Below are 16,386 nucleotides of genomic sequence, written 5' to 3'. Positions count from 1 at the left end.
TAAGGGTCTGTCCGTTTCTTAACTATTCATGTCGTGTACCTCTCAAAAAATGTTTTTTTGTAAAGTGACTCACAGGTGATGGTGGCTGACCCTGTTTTTGTCATTGTTACTTTTCAAGAACTTCGTATTGATTCCCGAAAGAAGAGCGCAGCACTTCATTTTTGATGAGCTGAAAAAAATTCAGTTGCAATTTTGGTAGTTCTCCGTTCCAATCATAATTGCAAACCGGGCCGGCTCGTAACTCGCGTCAAACTGAATATTATGAGGTGAAAAATATACCAAAATGTAGATCTCGGTGAGTTCTAAGTCTGTGACCTAGGATGGCTATTCGTTAATATGTCCGGGAAAAAGTGCCAAAAAACGCGAAAATGCCCAAAAAACCCATTCTAGCCCGGCCCGCGGCCCATTAACGATTAGCCATCCGGCCCGTATTAGGTTATGGACATAGAACTCGCCGAGATCTACATTTTGGTATACTTTTCAGATCATAATTTTCAGTTTGACGTGAGTTACGAGCCGGCCCGTGTCGACCCGGCTTGTGAGTATGCGTTTTTCCCGCTCCTTCCTTTCAGTCACCTCGGACACATCTTTCCACGTCATAAGCTTTTTCTGCTTTCTTTCAGTTCCCTTTCTTTTCCTCCCTTCCTTTTTTATTTCACTGCTTGGAATTTCTATTCTGGAGATTGTACTTTCAACATAATCTTCTCGTTGTCTTCTTTTTCGTTTTTGTTTCTCGTTCACAAATTCACTCTCCTTATATTCAATCATCGTTCTTTTCAGGAGACGGGTCGGAAATCTCTGCTTCTAGCAGAGGCTTCGAGCGTTTTCACCTTAAAACAGTTGGCACAAAAGACATTGAGGAATTGAAAATTTGGCGCACGGTTTTTTCCCAGTTTCCTAACGACGTGGAGGTCGGACTGACGACGAGAATAGCATCTGGGAGTGAGAGGAGTCATATCCAACTGCTGACCTCATTGATTGTCTAATAGGTTTCGATGCCAAAACGAAAGAGTTCCGGAGAAGCGGTTGAAACTCACATAACAACAGGACTAGCCGACATCAACGAAGTATTCAGAAATTTGCCACCAACATCAACTTTTTTTTCGCGGTTTTTACCCGATAATTCACTCGCAGCCCCTACACAGGTTAGTTCATTGAATACGTTCCATCAGTCGGCTCTATTCCAGTTTAGATGTCCTTCAAAAATTTGAACGTCCCAAAAAACACTTAGACGTCCCTTGAAACACTTAGACGTCCTTTGAAACATTTAAACGTCCTTTCGGGTCCCAAATATGTTCAAATATGTTTAAACGTCCCAAAAAGCATTTAAACGTCGCAAAAAATGTTTAGACGTCACTTCAACATTAAAAGTCACTGAAAGTGTTCAAGGGACGTCTAAATATTTTATGGGACGTTTAAATGTTTTTTGGGACGCCTAAATGTTTTGTGGGACGTCTAAATGTTTTTGGGACGTCTAAATCTTCAGAACTGTATTTTGGGACTTCAAAGGACGTCTAAACATTTTATAGGACGTTTAAACGTTTTTTGGGACGTCTAAACTTTTGAAAGGACCTTTAAAAAAATTAGAATGCGAAAGGACGTCTAAGTGTTTTGAGGGACGTCTAAGTGTTTTAAGGGACGTTTGAGTTTTTAAAGGACATCTAAACTGGAATAGAGCCCATCAGTCATTTCGCCATCACGAGATATCTTATCATGTGTGGTATGACGCATTTCGAACTCATTTTTCATTTGCTACCGTCTCTCTTTCTCATCCACCTATTAGATAGCACCTATTAGCACGTATTAGATAAACACCTGTTAGATAGCACTCCCAGGTTCTCATGGGACTCCGTTACCTTCTCAATCCTTAGACATACAGTACGACGTTGTGTTTTTTTTGTATGATTTACGCTGGGCTATGTGAGAATACGACGTATAGGAACAATTCAATCAATAAAACTAACGGCCTATGAGCAATGTCTCATGCACATGGGCTGAACCGTTATCGAGAGTGCTAGTCAGACCAGTACTTATTTCTACACCAGTGTACTTGTAAATCGTTTGGGACGAACCATAGATTCGTTAACTGACCCCCCGAGGACCCGGACACTCCAGGGACGTTTCCCCCCCCCCCCCCCCCCCCCCCCTCAGTCTCTGGCGATCCTCTCCTCCCTCGTGGTCAAATTGCCAAGGCCCGAAGGTTTCCTCATTATATTCGTTCGCATAACCGGCTTCTTACTAACACGTCGTTCAACATCAGCAAATATCCCATGAGAATTCCATTTGTTTTTGATAAACCAAGAACCCGAAACTTCACTTTGCAACTTTTAGAAGAAGACGAACAAACTGAAAATGTTGGTTTCGTTGAATTTGATTTATCTATTGCACCCTATAATTATCTTGTTTTTTTCCAGTTCCACAATCCGAACCCTTCCGACAGCGAACTACGCGCACTGAAGCGGCGAGCGGATGAGGAGGTAACTTTCAATACAAGAACTACAGTACTGGCCATATGCAGTTTTTAGTTGAAAATGGTCAACTTTGTGACTGTGATACGGCCTCCCTGATAGTCTCACTGTATTGATTGTTTATGGAGTATATAGATCACAAATAGAGCTTTATTTTTGTAGTTGACCACTTTTTTGTACGGGCGGTCCTTAAGAAGTTACAGGCAGTATTTGTAAAAATCTCAAAAATCTCTCTTTTTAGCACTGAAAAAGGGCAACAATTGCGAGAAATTTCTTTGACGATTGATAACTTCTTAAAATGTGCCCGTACAAAAAAGTTGTCAACTACAAAAATGAAGCTCTATTTGTGATCTATACAATCCATGAAGAATCAATATCGTGAGACCATCAGGGAGGCCGTGTCACAGTCACAAAGTTGACCATTTTCAACTAAAAACTGTACGTGTCGCATTCTTTATGGCCAGTACTGTATATAATTCTAATATTTTTTTCCAGGAACAAGTAAACACTGCCTCAAAAAGTTTACTGACCTCGTCTGGAGTAGCCAGAGCCGTCATTCCGGCGAGTGCCCCTTCGATTGCTTCTGCACCCAGTAAGATGGCATCGCAGTCAGTGGCGGCTAACACAAAAACTACAACTCGTGGTAAAGTATCGGGAGAAGGAGAGTATCAGGTGAGCTCGGGGGATATTTTTATCGGATTTACACGTTTAGGGTGGGGTTGAGATCCAACTGATTAGAAGACAAATGTCGATTAAAAAAATTTTAATGCTGTCTTGCTACAGTACGGGACAAAAAGCTATCAAGTTTTGACGTTTTCAGTTGAAATTGCCCAACTTTGAGGGTGTGCCATGGTAATACTGACTGACCTATCAAGTAGATTAATAATAAATCATAGAGATCAAGAGTTGAGCTTCATTTTTGTAGTTGACAACTTTTTTGTACGAGCACTCCCTAGCAAGTTACGTATCGACAAAGTAATTTCTCTCTTAAATCGACCAATTTCAGTGCAAAATAGTGCGATTTTTGAGATGTGGTCTTAAAATTACCATAACTCTCTAGGGAGTGCCCGTACAAAAAAGTTGTCAACTACAAAAATGCAGCTCTAATTTTGATCTCTATGATTTATTTATTATATATGTGATGGGCTAATCTCGTTGGCCCTTGCCCTCGCTAGGTTTGGTTGTCTCGCAGCGTAGGCCTGAGTTGAGTAGGACCAGCTGCCGCCCTAAGTGTCTCACTACTAAATTATGATCCGCTCTGGTCAAACATCTCCTGTTCTTGAGTTTTCTATGTTTGTTAGTCAATTGGAAACATACTTGCAAACCGGGCCGCATCGGGCCGACACGGGCCGGCGCGTAACTTTCGTCAAAATGAATATTATGCGCTGAAAAGTATACCAAAATGTAGATCTCGGCGAGTTCTATGTCCGTGACCTACTACGGGCAGGATGGCTAATCGTTAATGTGCCGCAGGCCGGGCTAAAATAGCTTTTTTGGCCATTTTCTCGTTTTTTGGCACTTTTTCCAGGCCCGTTGTAGGTCACAGACATAGAACTCGCTGAGATCTACATTTTGGTATACTTTTCAGCGCATAATATTGAGTTTGACGCGAGTTACGCGCCGGCCCGGTTTGCAAGTATGATTGGAACGGAGAACTACCAAAATTGCAACTGAAATTTTTTCAGCTCATCAAAAATGAAGTGCTGTGCTCTTCTTTCGGGAATCAATACGAAGTTCTTGAATTTCTCGGCAAGGGTACATTCGGACAAGTGGTCAAAGCTTGGAAAAAGGGAACCAGTGAAATTGTGGCAATCAAGATTCTGAAGAATCATCCGAGTTACGTACGTCAAGGACAAATCGAAGTGGGGATACTTTCAAGGCTTAGCGATGAAAATTCTGAAGAGTTTAACTTTGTGAGAGCCTACGAGTGTTTCGACTACAAAAGTCACACATGTCTTGTTTTCGAGATGCTCGAACAGAATCTGTATGAATTTTTGAAGCAGAACAAATTCATGCCACTGCCACTCAATGCAATTCGACCGATTTTGTTCCAAGTGTTGACAGCTCTTAACAAATTGAAGTCGCTCGGATTAATTCATGCCGATCTCAAGCCAGAGAACATTATGCTCGTCGCCCCACAACGGCAACCATTCAGAGTGAAAGTCATTGATTTTGGAAGTGCTTCTTACCGCAACAAGGTTGTAACAAACACTTATCTGCAGAGTAGATATTACCGGTAATCGAAAAAAAAAATCAAAATACCCCACTATTTTTTTTCAGTGCTCCTGAAATCATTCTCGGATTACCCTTCAACGAGTCGATCGACATGTGGTCATTGGGATGTGTGATTGCTGAGCTTTTCCTCGGATGGCCATTGTACCCAGGAAGCTCTGAATATGATCAAATCAGATTCATCATCCAAACACAAGGACTTCCACCAACATCCATGCTAGAGTGTGCTTCAAAGTTACACCGGTTCTTCAAAGTAGTCAAGTCGACCAGCCCAAACCATGCCAACGTCGGTGGAAGCTATTATCGTTTGAAGACAGTGGAAGAGTACGAATCGTCCTCGACCTTAGCCAAATCCAAGGAAACCAGAAAGTACATTTTCAACGTCATCGATGATATTTCTCGTGTTTTCTGCGGATTTGAGTCGGATCCAGTGGAACTCCTTTGCAATCGTATTGACAGACAAGAATTCGTTGATGTGCTGAAGAAAATGCTTGTTTTGAATCCAGATTTCAGAATTACACCTGCTGAGGGCTTGGAATCAAAATTTGTAACCATGACTCATGTTAATGGATACACTTTCGGAAATTACGTTCACGAGGCTCACAAGAGAATGGAAATCTGTCGCAAGAGTGGAACCACAAATGTTCCAACTTCAATCACTCCAGCTGAGAATGTTGTTGTCCCACCAAAGATTCAGCAACCTATGATTGCTGTCCTTCCCGCTCAAATGAACACTCTTCCGAACCTTTCAACTGTGGCAACTCAACCGGACCTCACAAATCTGATGCACCAATACTCACAAATGGCCGCCGCGGCTACCAACAACGCAGCAACTGCAGCTCAGTTCTTCTACCAACCAATTCCAGCACCACCACTGTTCCAGTATGCTCAACTTCGTAAGTTTTAGATTATCCCTATAATTCAATACAGATTCGTAACTCATGGTTCAGAACATCCATTCGCCGCACGTCAACCACATTTTTTATCCCTGGCCACCCCGAGTCATATGGTTCCCCAGTTTGTTCCGGTCCCCATAATGGATCCATCAATGCTTCAGGGACAGTGGCCACCAGGGGCCGCACAACAGTTCGCCGTACTCGCAAATGACATTATACGAGCGCCAGGAGTTCAGCAAATCAATCCGCTCAACCAAATGTTCGCTGCCACACCACAAACATTCACTCTGCCTCAGTTCCTGACGTCATCGATTCCAAACACCGCATTCAATGCGAATCAACCACCAGGAACAACTGCACAACAGCAACAACAACGGGCACAATCGATGATCAACGGAAACAACAGACCGCAGCCAATAGTGTCACGACAGCAGAAGAAAAACTCCCCGGCTCCATCAGTGATAACGTTGTCGAGTGATGAGGATAGCAATGATCCAAGGTGAGAAATAACAATCGGCTCTATTCCAGTTTAGATGTCCTTTGAAAACTTAAACGTCCCTTGAAACACTTAGACGCCCCTTAAAACATTTAAACGTCCTTGGTGGTTTCAAATATTCTCAAAAGTGTTTAGACGTCCCTCTAAACATTTAGACGTCCCTTGAAATATCAAAATCTGGTTTCACATAATTAGACGTCCCAAAAAACATTGAAACATCCCAAAAGTATTTAGACGTCCCTTTAACACTAAAAGTTAATGAAAGGGGTCAAGGGACGTCTAAATATTTTTTTGGGACGTCTAAACATTTTAAAGGACGTTTCAAAAAAAAGAGTTTGAAAGGACGTTTAAGTGTTTCAAAGGACGTCTAAGTGTTTTAAGGGACGTTTAAGAGATTTTGGGACGTTCTAGTTTTATAAGGACATCTAAACTGGAATAGAACCCAACTATCTAGTTGAATCTACTGACCTTAACTTCCTATTCATTCCAGCTAATATCACATCGGCCTATTTTCCGTTTAAGCAACAGTGGTAGTTCTACGCGTACCGGTGTCGTAAACCCTCTGAAAACCGACATGCTCCCACTTCCAAATGGTATCAAACCCGAAGATCTTGTTATCCCACCGACCACGTTTGATGTATCTTAATTACTTAATTACAATCTCAATTACTTCCCGATTCCGCAACTTTTTGATGTGAAAACTGTAACTTGCTGTCTCCCAACTCCGTTTTTTGATCCCACTCACCTTCCCAGAAACTTAGTTTCAATTCTTTTGCTTTGTTTTCAGTTGAGTATCAATTTTTTTTTGACTGGAAGGGTTTCCAGCGCTTACTTTCAAAAATTTTTGTAGTTCTGATGAGATTTTCATATTTGCAAATTTACGGCCCGGAGCCCCGGTAGAGAATTTTCAAGGCCCGGCCCGAAGGCCCGGCTTCAAAAAAGGTGCCTATTATTCACCAAATGTTTTGAATTTTTTTGAAATTTTACATTGAAAATTTCAATTTTTTGATGCATAACTATTGTTTGACTGAATTCTGAAGTATAGTCAAAAATTAGACATTTTTGGGAAAAAATTCAAAATTTCGTTCAAAATTTCAGTTCAAATTTGTCAGCCGGGCCTTCGGGCCTTCGGGCCGGGCGGACCGTGGAAATTCTCGTCACGGTCCGGCCCGGCGCGGCCCGTTGCAAGTATGGAGATGTTTCCTCATCCTTTTTTCGTGCACCCGTCAGTAATTATAATCATTTCTTTTGCGCCGCTTGTCTTGAACTGTTCTGTGTTTCGTCATTTTTCCTTGTTTGATTTTTCCAGTCATTCGCCCCATTCCACTAGCGCTATTAAGGCAACTGGTACATTTTTAATTAGACAAACAGACATCTTTTCCTTTTTGCCTGTCCTGTTGCTTTTAAAAACCTGAAAGTACTTTTTTTAAGTCGGCACGCAATTTATTGTCCCAAGTTGTGATAATTTTGAGATTAATCTCAAGATCTTTTCTTCCACTCCCCTTTTCTAGTTTTCAACTGTCTCCTTGCCCCTATTGACAAAAAAAATTGCTTAAAACTCTGTATCCTCTCCTATTAACCTTCTTATTTTTTATTTTGTTCGCACATCTGTCTGTCGCAAAACTTCAATTTTCTTAGTGTCTCTTTTCCACGAGTACAACAGTTGGTTTTCATACTTTAGTCCTATCCTATTATGACACTTTTTTTCCGTACACCGAGTTTGTAATAATTTTTTAAATGTATTTTATATTCACTCTGATATATCAAACTAATAATAAAGAATGGCGTTCGATAAATTTGTTCACATATCAAAAAAATTCAGATCAAAGGAATTTAATGGCAAACGCATTCAAAATCGATCTTTATCCAGACTTAATTTACAATGCAAAGTTATTTTTGATGCACGATATACTGAAGATCATGAGTACAATGACATTTCAAAAAAAATTTTTAGTATTATAGAATTTACGCTTATTAAAATAACCCATTTTTTAATAGTTATCAACTAGGTGTAAAACGGGAACCACCTGAAATTTTAAGTCAGTGTAAAAGGGAAAATTGTCAGTGTAAAACGAATTTTTTCAATTTAATAGGGAAAATTGTGGCACTTGAAATTCTAGGACTATCACCTTTCAAAACTATAAATTCCAGAAAATCGAAGTCTTCAAACTCGCAGAGTACCTCCTCATCACTCACCTCCGTCCAACATTTTTGCAGTTTATTGTGATCACAGGTACATAACTCCGCCCCTTTTTCTCCATTATCTAACAATTATTTTGTTCAGCCACCGAAAAATACGCTCACCATATATCCTACTTACTATGGGACAAGCCTGAGAAGATGGCCACGCTCATAGGAAAGCACCGCCTCGAAATGTTGATGTTCTGGAAAAATGTCTCATTCACAAGTCTGAAATCGATCTACATATACCTCTGCTAAGGAGATTGAAGGCAATAATTTTGAACTTTTAACGCATAAATCGAGAATTAGTCCAGTGTAGAACGTCGGTTGACTTAACTCCTCAGTAAAACAGTATTTCTTTTTAATCCTGTTACAGACAAATATTTTCAGCGTTTTTGGGGAGAAGAACTTTGATCAATGCAATTGTGACGATATAGCATGAAAAATTGGGTTTAAACGTAATCTAGCCAAAAAGAAACCTTTGAATCATTTTTATTAGCTATCCAAAATTTTAAATTCTGTTACAAGGACTTAATGTTAGAAACTGTGGATTGGAACTTCAATAGAATAATTCTTGCACATTTTTGAGTTAATCGTAATCGAAACAAAGAGGTAGACTTAAACCTAAATCATTGAAGAATTTGCATTCAACGGAGCAAAAACGACGTTTCATCATGTCAGATCAAGAAAACTAGAGCCTGAGGCCATTTCTATTCTTTTCGTACGCATCCAAAGAGCGAATTGATTTGTCACAAATGAATCGAAAAAAGATAAACTCTTGGAACAGTAATGGTTGAAACAACATTCAAAATGTGTTACTGTGTTTCCTCTGTACACGAATTAAGTGTTTTATTGTTTAAGCTGATATCTTTATTTCAGAACTTCGCCACCTCTCCAGCATAACTTATTAGAGAAATAAAATTTTGATGCAAAGTCAACAGTAATAAAACAAAATCATCAGGTGTTAAAATAAAAACGTTCAGAAACAGAAAAAATTGTAATTTTTATGCGAAAAATGAATGCTGTTTCAATTAATCAACACAATTCTCTAATTCCTACTTTCGGAGCTTGAATATCCAGTGGAGCTATGGGATTATTGATCACTGCAAATACTGAACACAAACAACACCTAACGATTTCTATTGTCTCACAAAAAGTATGAAATCGAATTTTTACTTTTTCCATCACCAAAAATGATGAGTGCTTTATATTATTGATGTGTCAACAACTTCAAAAAATCGACTAATTAATACATATCTAAACGAGTGTTGGAAAAACTGAACATTGTGAAACGGCAAGACACGTCTTTTTTTTCTGAAAACGCACAAGTTATCAATAATGTGAAGTTTTTTCAATAGTTTTTTCCTGTTTCATGTTACTTGCAACTTTATTTGAAAATGAAATTAAAATGATCAGTTCATGGTGAAATGACAAACACAAATATTTTTTGAGAGAAAACGGGAAAAAAAACTCAGTTAATTTATTAACACCTGATCACTGTTAAGTTTTTGATGGATGGAACAACAATTCTCTAACCACGTAAAATTAAACAATTCAACCAAAAAGCGGCCTTGAAACAGGACTATCCCTTGACCAATTTTATGACAAGAACTTTAATTTTGCAAGATACATTTGTCGTTGTTTCTGTCTACATAGTCAGTATTAATTAACCATACTTGTCAAAAATCGGGCCGGGTCGGGCTGAGTTTTTTCTTGATCGGGCCGGGCCGGGCCAAAATTTCTCTTGGCCCGGCCCGGCCCGATCGGTCCGGATTCAAAAATGGGTACCCATTTTTAGCATATTTTTTTTTGAAATTTTTCGAAAAATAGAATAAAAATGCTTAAATTATCATACATATTCACTTCTTGATTGAATTTTAAATTTTTTTTCGAAAACTACTTTTTTCAAAAAAAAAATCAAAAAATTTCCAAAAATTTTCAAAAAAACTTGAAAAACTCAAAATGTTTCAAAGCGGGCCAAGCGGGCCGGGCCGGGCTACGGGCCGTTTTTTCTTGATCGGGCCGGCCCGGATACAAAATCAACTGTTATCGACAAAAGAAGTTTCTTTTTAATTTGTCAAAAATGTGAAACCGAAGTTTTCCGAAAGAAAGTTGCAATGTTAACACGATAACCCTTTCCTCAAGTGTTTCTTTTCTCAAAATTCGGTTGTTGTGTTGAGCCAACAAAATCGTCAACACGCCAACTGGCTTTTGGTGTAACAAGTGGCATAATCAGCAGACAAATTAAATGCGAAGGAGGGATAGCTATTTCAAGTGTAATGTCGAGCTGCTATGATAATATGAGGGACAAGAAACGAGGCTGTCGGAATTGGTTCTTCTCCGGGAGAGGAGGAAGATTTAGCAAACATTTATTCGCAAATCATTCGGTGCATTCTGTGAAGTGATTTTTCACATAGGTAAGTGGACCTCCGATTCTTTCGATCAGGAAGATAATGTTTGTAGGAAGTATCCTGCCGATATGAGCGTATGTGCCAGCCACAACGACTCACGAGATTGTGAGTTACAACTGCTGTAGTCTATTCCGGTGCACCAACATGAAAGGTGCTTGCTTCCCGGTTGGCCAACCTCGCGTGCTTCGAATCGGCTTCCCTCATTCATGCCCGGAGAACCGGTTCCCTATCGGGGGCTCGTATTTTGTGATGTGCCTCCACCCACCAATCTGGCCATTTCGGTTTTACCGACGAGAACTCGCTCAAAATCTTCTCGCTCTGTCGAACATGCGCTCAACAAGGCCGGCAAGAGAAGTTCCCCAACAAGGACGAGAAAAACGATTCTTGGCGGGAAGCTGGTACTCGGAGGAGTTGAACTTGGCAATTAGAATGGGGTACAAGGTGCTCCGGTATCACGAGGTTTGGCACTGGGCCGAGGTTCCGCGGTGGTTTTTTCAAAGCTTCCTGAGGCCGTTGTTGAAGATGAAGCACGAGGCTTCCGGATGGCCGCGTCCACAAATGACGGAAAAATAACGGCAACAGCACGTGGATACAATTGCGGCCAACGACGGAGTCACCATCGACGCGAGCCGAGTTGTGAAGATCTCCGCCAAATGTGTAAGCTGTTTCTAAACTCTGCGTGGAGGAAGTCTGCACAGAACCCACAAAAAGTGGAGACAAAGCTGATTGGCATTGTCGATGGCGACGCGGTTTCGCATTCATCAACTCTCCAGCTCACGAGCCGACGTGCCTTGAAATGTGAGGTGACAAGGGTCGGTAGCCGCTGCAAGAGGAAATCAGAACCTCAAGATTCAGCAACGTCGCCTACGGTTCGATAACGACAGCCGTTGCAAGAATGTGCTTGTACGAGGTGATGAGTCGAGTCGGAGAAAACAACTTGGTGTATTGTGGTAAGAAAGAATCGTGTTTTTGTGAGTCTGTAAATTTTCCCCCATTCCAGATACAGACTCGGTAATCTTTCGGCAAAAGATTGGACAGGATTTGCTCGGCGACTTGCATGGTGAAGGACTTGGAAAGATGACTAATGAGGTTCCACACGGTTCAAAGATCAAGGAAATTGTCACCGTGTGTACCAAAGTGTAAGCAATGATCGATTCCAAAGGAATGAGGAGAGCCAACGTAACTTTTGGCATAGATAGCATGAAGAATGGTGAGTGGTTGCTACGCGGAGTGAAAATATTTGGAAAAGTGTACATCATTTCAGATGTTGTGTCATACAAGTAAAGTTTTCTCGTAGCAAGAGAAGATAGTGACGTACACACATACCACAAAGCATTCCCTCAACGCATCAACAGTATTTTTCCATTTTGAGCAACAGTACTTCTTAGGACACATCAGTATATTTTCTTGATTCCTTGATGTACTCGATTGTACACTGTTCACTCTCCCACTTTCGTGCCCCCCTTTCATCTAATTGCACTTTTATGATTCACCGTCTAGGTGAATCATCATCTATACTATTCTATCCTACTTTATATATTGTTATAAGCTCCGCCTCTGTTCTTGGTATAAAAGCCCAGGGGAGAGCGTCTATTCTATCTTCTTTAATAAATATCTTAAAACCACAGCCAGTTGTGTTTATGGTGCATCGTGGGTCTCGGCCCCGGTGTTTCTCAAGTCCCGCGTGGCAGGCGCTGGCTGTGGGCTTGACTAGCTCTATTATTCTGAAGCTGACGAACGATGGACTTGTCGAGGAAGATCACCCGAACTGTAGTTCCCGAAGAACTAACAGTCAGAAGGAAGGTGCAGCACCTGGCTCACTCAAACTTCACCTATCGCCATTACGCTGCTTGGACACCCGCAGATCCTCGAGTATTTTGGCACCAGTCTCAAAATCGACAACGGGACATTCGCTTGGACAAGCTAAACGATAGCGAATCCAGCACTCATCGAGCTTCACAAAAAGCTCAACCAGAAGACGGACCGTTCAACATGGACAATTGGACATCGAAAGGACGTCACCCAAGAAATTGAAATCACATTTCGTACCCCGAAGGACAGAGTGGAGTTGGGTCCAAACTCAGCTGTTTCTTCACTCATTCAGAAGATCCTGTCGTTCGCATAATCGAACAACGAAGACAGCCAACCAGGAACTGAAAAAATGTCACTGAAAAAACGTTCTTTACAGGCTACCAAAAATAAAATCTAATGCGATGAACAAAAGGAACATTTTTATACGATATGTGTAGAAGAATATCGAGTCAAAATATCAATCCAAATAATCCAGGAGACACTGTAAATCCGTTATCTATTTGGCATGTGTACTCTCAGGAACACGCATACTCAGACAGGTAAAAAGGAGCAAAGTCTCGACAAGAACTATGAACTTTACAGACAGGATCTCTATTTTGATCAGAAGTCGCCAGGATGTGCATGATAAAACTCACCCGAAAGAATCATCCTAGTTACAAAATTGTCTTATTCACGTGACCTTTCCTATTTTGTTGGAAAGACAGAATGCAACAAAGTTGAAATCTGTCCTCCCGCGTGAAAGGACTACTGTGATTGTGAAATCTCATTTTTCGCGTGTCCCCATGGAAGGACAGAACTCAACAGAGTTGAAATCTGTATGGAGAGAGTTCAACGGAGTTGAAATCAGTCCTTTGGATTTGGTCATGTCTACTTCTTTGTTGATTTTTTTTTAATTATTTAACTGAATAAATATTTGTATATCTAAATTGTTTTATAACGGAAGCATTCAGAAATAGCTGTAACTGGACACTATTTGAAAAAAAACACACAAATAAGAAGAAACTATTTCAAACCAAATTTTCTGTGTTTTTGAAAATTTTGAGACAAAAAATAGCGTCTTTCACATGTTTCCCAAAATTCTGAAAAAGTACAGATTTTAGTGATTTTTTCGAAATTTACCTCGAAAAGTGAAAATTTTCAAATTGGGGGGTTCTTATACAATGAATAAAAACTTCGGATATGCGTTTTTATTCAATATTTAGAAAAATGTTATTTTTCCGTAAGTCCCTGTTTCACACATACCTGATGAGCAATGGTGTTTATGTATGATTGTTACCTGATCAAACCCCCCATGTTCAATTTCTGAATTTCGTCGTATTAGGGTGTTTCATAAGTCTTTGCACTTTTTTTCAACGTACCGCCCTCTGACCCCATGACATTTTTTGGTCTTTTTTTATTATTAACTAGTACTGTTACCCTCAAGAAACATTTATGTTTTACAAGTCCCTAGAACAGCGTACTATGGCAGAAGTACTCGCCAAAGATCGCCATGCTCTAAAAGAGTGTTTTCTACTAGGATGTCTCCCAGGATTGAGTGCAATGGAAACTTATCGAAATATACGCGAAACCATAGGTGAGGACATCATATCTTATAAAACAGCAACCACTTGGTTCAAAAACTCAAAAGAAGAAAACTACAATATTGATGATAAGTCTCATTCTGGTCGCCCTCGTTTAGATATCGACGATGATATCACTGATGTCTTGGAGGATGAGCCTAGATCAAGTATAGCTGAAGTATCTTTACATACTGGACCTTCGTCCGCAACAATATTCAGACATCAGAAAGAATCTGGAAGAACAGCAAAATACGGGCAAGTTGTTCCTCATGAACTGACAGATTCTCAGATGAAGCTCAGTTGTGACCTCTCGCAGTCTTTTCTCAGTCGGAAGCGTAGTTTCGATTGGATTCTTGAAATTGTTACGGGAATCGAGAAATGGGGTGTCTATGTATATCATATAGTAAACAGCAGGGAGTTTTGGATAATGACGACCCGTTGACGGACCAGAAAAGAGAGATGCATGAGAAAAAATGAAGATATCAGTTTGGTGCCACAGAAACGGGGTCATTTTTTACGAACTTCTTCCGGATCATGCTACAATAAAAATCAACTTATACTGTCAACAACTCCATGGAATGATCCAATTTCATCGCTCATCACGGCCGGAAATCGATCATTTGGTTGTGTTGCATAACAATGCCCACCCACACTCTGCTACCAAGACTCGCACCGTGTAACAGGCTCAGGGAGTTGAAGTTTTACCCCACCCGCCGTATTCTTCAGACCTTCCTTTAGCTGATTATTTTCTTTTTAGATCATTGCAAAACTCGTTTGCTGGTCAAAAATTTGATGATCGAATGCAAGTGAAATCATACCTTGATGACTTCTTCAGCTCCCAGCCGGCAGAGTTCTACGCGGCCGGAATTGCCCAACTACCACAATGTTGGAAAGATGTAACCAGTACTCATGGACAATATATAACTTATTAGAACTCCTTTCTCATTAAGAAAAATTTGATGGAAAACTGATAGAAAAAGTGCAAAGACTTTTGAAACACCCTAATAATAAAAAGTTAGTGTTACAGTAATCTCCTGTTTTTCCAAAATTTTATTAGAAATTCATAGCCATTTAGATATGCACAATTCGATTCGTTTATTTTTCTAGATTTATGTTTTACTGTTTTTTTGTTAATAGTAAAGATGAGGTATCTGACACAACGGGTGCTTATGAACAGATCAATCGTCGGAATCAATTGATGACACAAATAAGAAGCTGAGGTGGCCATGCAAAAGCTGAGGTGCCCATGCGCATTTTATTGAATAATAAATGAGCGAAAAAGTAGAAATGAGCGAAAAATACTTTTATTAATAATAGAAATGAGCGAAAAAGCAAACTAAACCATTGTCACACACACAAACGTCGGTTGACTTAACTCCTAAGTAAAACAGTATTTCTTTTTAATTCTGTTACAGACAGCGTTTTTGGGGAGAAGAACTTTGATCAAATAATTGTGACGGTATAGCATGCCAAATTGGATTTAAACGTAATCAAGCCAAAAAGAAACCTCTGAAACATTTTTTACCAACTTCGATCCAATGCTATCCAAAATTTAAATTACTGTTGCAAAGACATATTGTTAGAAGCTGCGGATTTGAATTTTAATATGACGATTACAACACGTTTTGAGTTAACCGTAACCGAACCAAATAGAAATCTTTTGAGGATCACTAGAAACATAAATCATTGAAAAAATCGCATTCAACAGCAAAGCAAAAGTGAAATTTCATCATATCAAGAAAACTAGAGACAGTAAAACCTATTTTTTTTTCGAACCTTGGAGCACAATCGCCAAAGATCGGAAAAAATGGATAGCTGTGATCCGCGCCCACACCAACTGAGCGAAGAACGGATCGACTAAGTAACTAAGTAAGTAAGTAAGTAAAACCTATTAGGATCTCTAGGAGAAGATAATTTCTGTTTTCTTCCAACTTGTCATCGCATCCAAAGAGCGAATTGACTTGTTACAAATGAATCGAAAAAAGATATATTCTTGGAACAGTAATGGTTGAAACAACATTCAAAATTAGTAACTCTGTTTTCTATATTTCTCTGTTGCAAGAATGACGTGTTTCGATATAGTACAAGCAGTCACGATGGCATTTTTATTAAAAACTGGTACCTTTATTTTAGAACTTTGCCGGCGCTCGAACAGAACTAGCTAGATGAATAAATTTGTTATAAAGAATCAACAGTACAACCGGCAATAAGGCAATACAACAAAGCATCAGCTATAAAAATGAAAACAATCAAAAACAGTATTTTTTTTGTTTTCATACGGAATATAAATACTGTTTCAATTTATCAGCTTGTCAATACTCTATAACAAGG

The 16,386-nt window shown here is 39.7% G+C and overlaps 2 protein-coding genes across 2 annotated transcripts; both read left to right on the top strand.

Moving 5' to 3' along the window:
• Positions 1 to 995: 995 nt before the first annotated feature.
• On the top strand, positions 996 to 6,586 carry GCK72_012283 (uncharacterized protein; the record flags this gene model as incomplete). The annotated part of the gene is made up of 7 exons (XM_053728984.1): positions 996 to 1,145; positions 2,415 to 2,477; positions 2,964 to 3,140; positions 4,154 to 4,704; positions 4,749 to 5,596; positions 5,651 to 6,095; positions 6,583 to 6,586. 7 exons carry the CDS (start codon positions 996 to 998, stop codon positions 6,584 to 6,586), a joined length of 2,238 nt encoding a protein of 745 aa, XP_053583756.1.
• Positions 6,587 to 11,226: 4,640 nt separating this feature from the next.
• On the top strand, positions 11,227 to 11,562 carry GCK72_012282 (uncharacterized protein; the record flags this gene model as incomplete). Its single annotated transcript, XM_053728983.1, has 1 exon — positions 11,227 to 11,562. One exon carries the CDS (start codon positions 11,227 to 11,229, stop codon positions 11,560 to 11,562), a length of 336 nt encoding a protein of 111 aa, XP_053583755.1.
• Between the last annotated feature and the right edge of the window lie 4,824 nt (positions 11,563 to 16,386).

Source organism: Caenorhabditis remanei, chromosome IV (assembly GCF_010183535.1).
Source record: "Caenorhabditis remanei strain PX506 chromosome IV, whole genome shotgun sequence".
NCBI classification, from domain to species: Eukaryota; Metazoa; Nematoda; class Chromadorea; order Rhabditida; family Rhabditidae; genus Caenorhabditis; species Caenorhabditis remanei.
The sequence above is the reverse complement of the archived record's forward strand: the minus strand, read 5'-3'. Positions and strand labels throughout refer to the sequence as shown.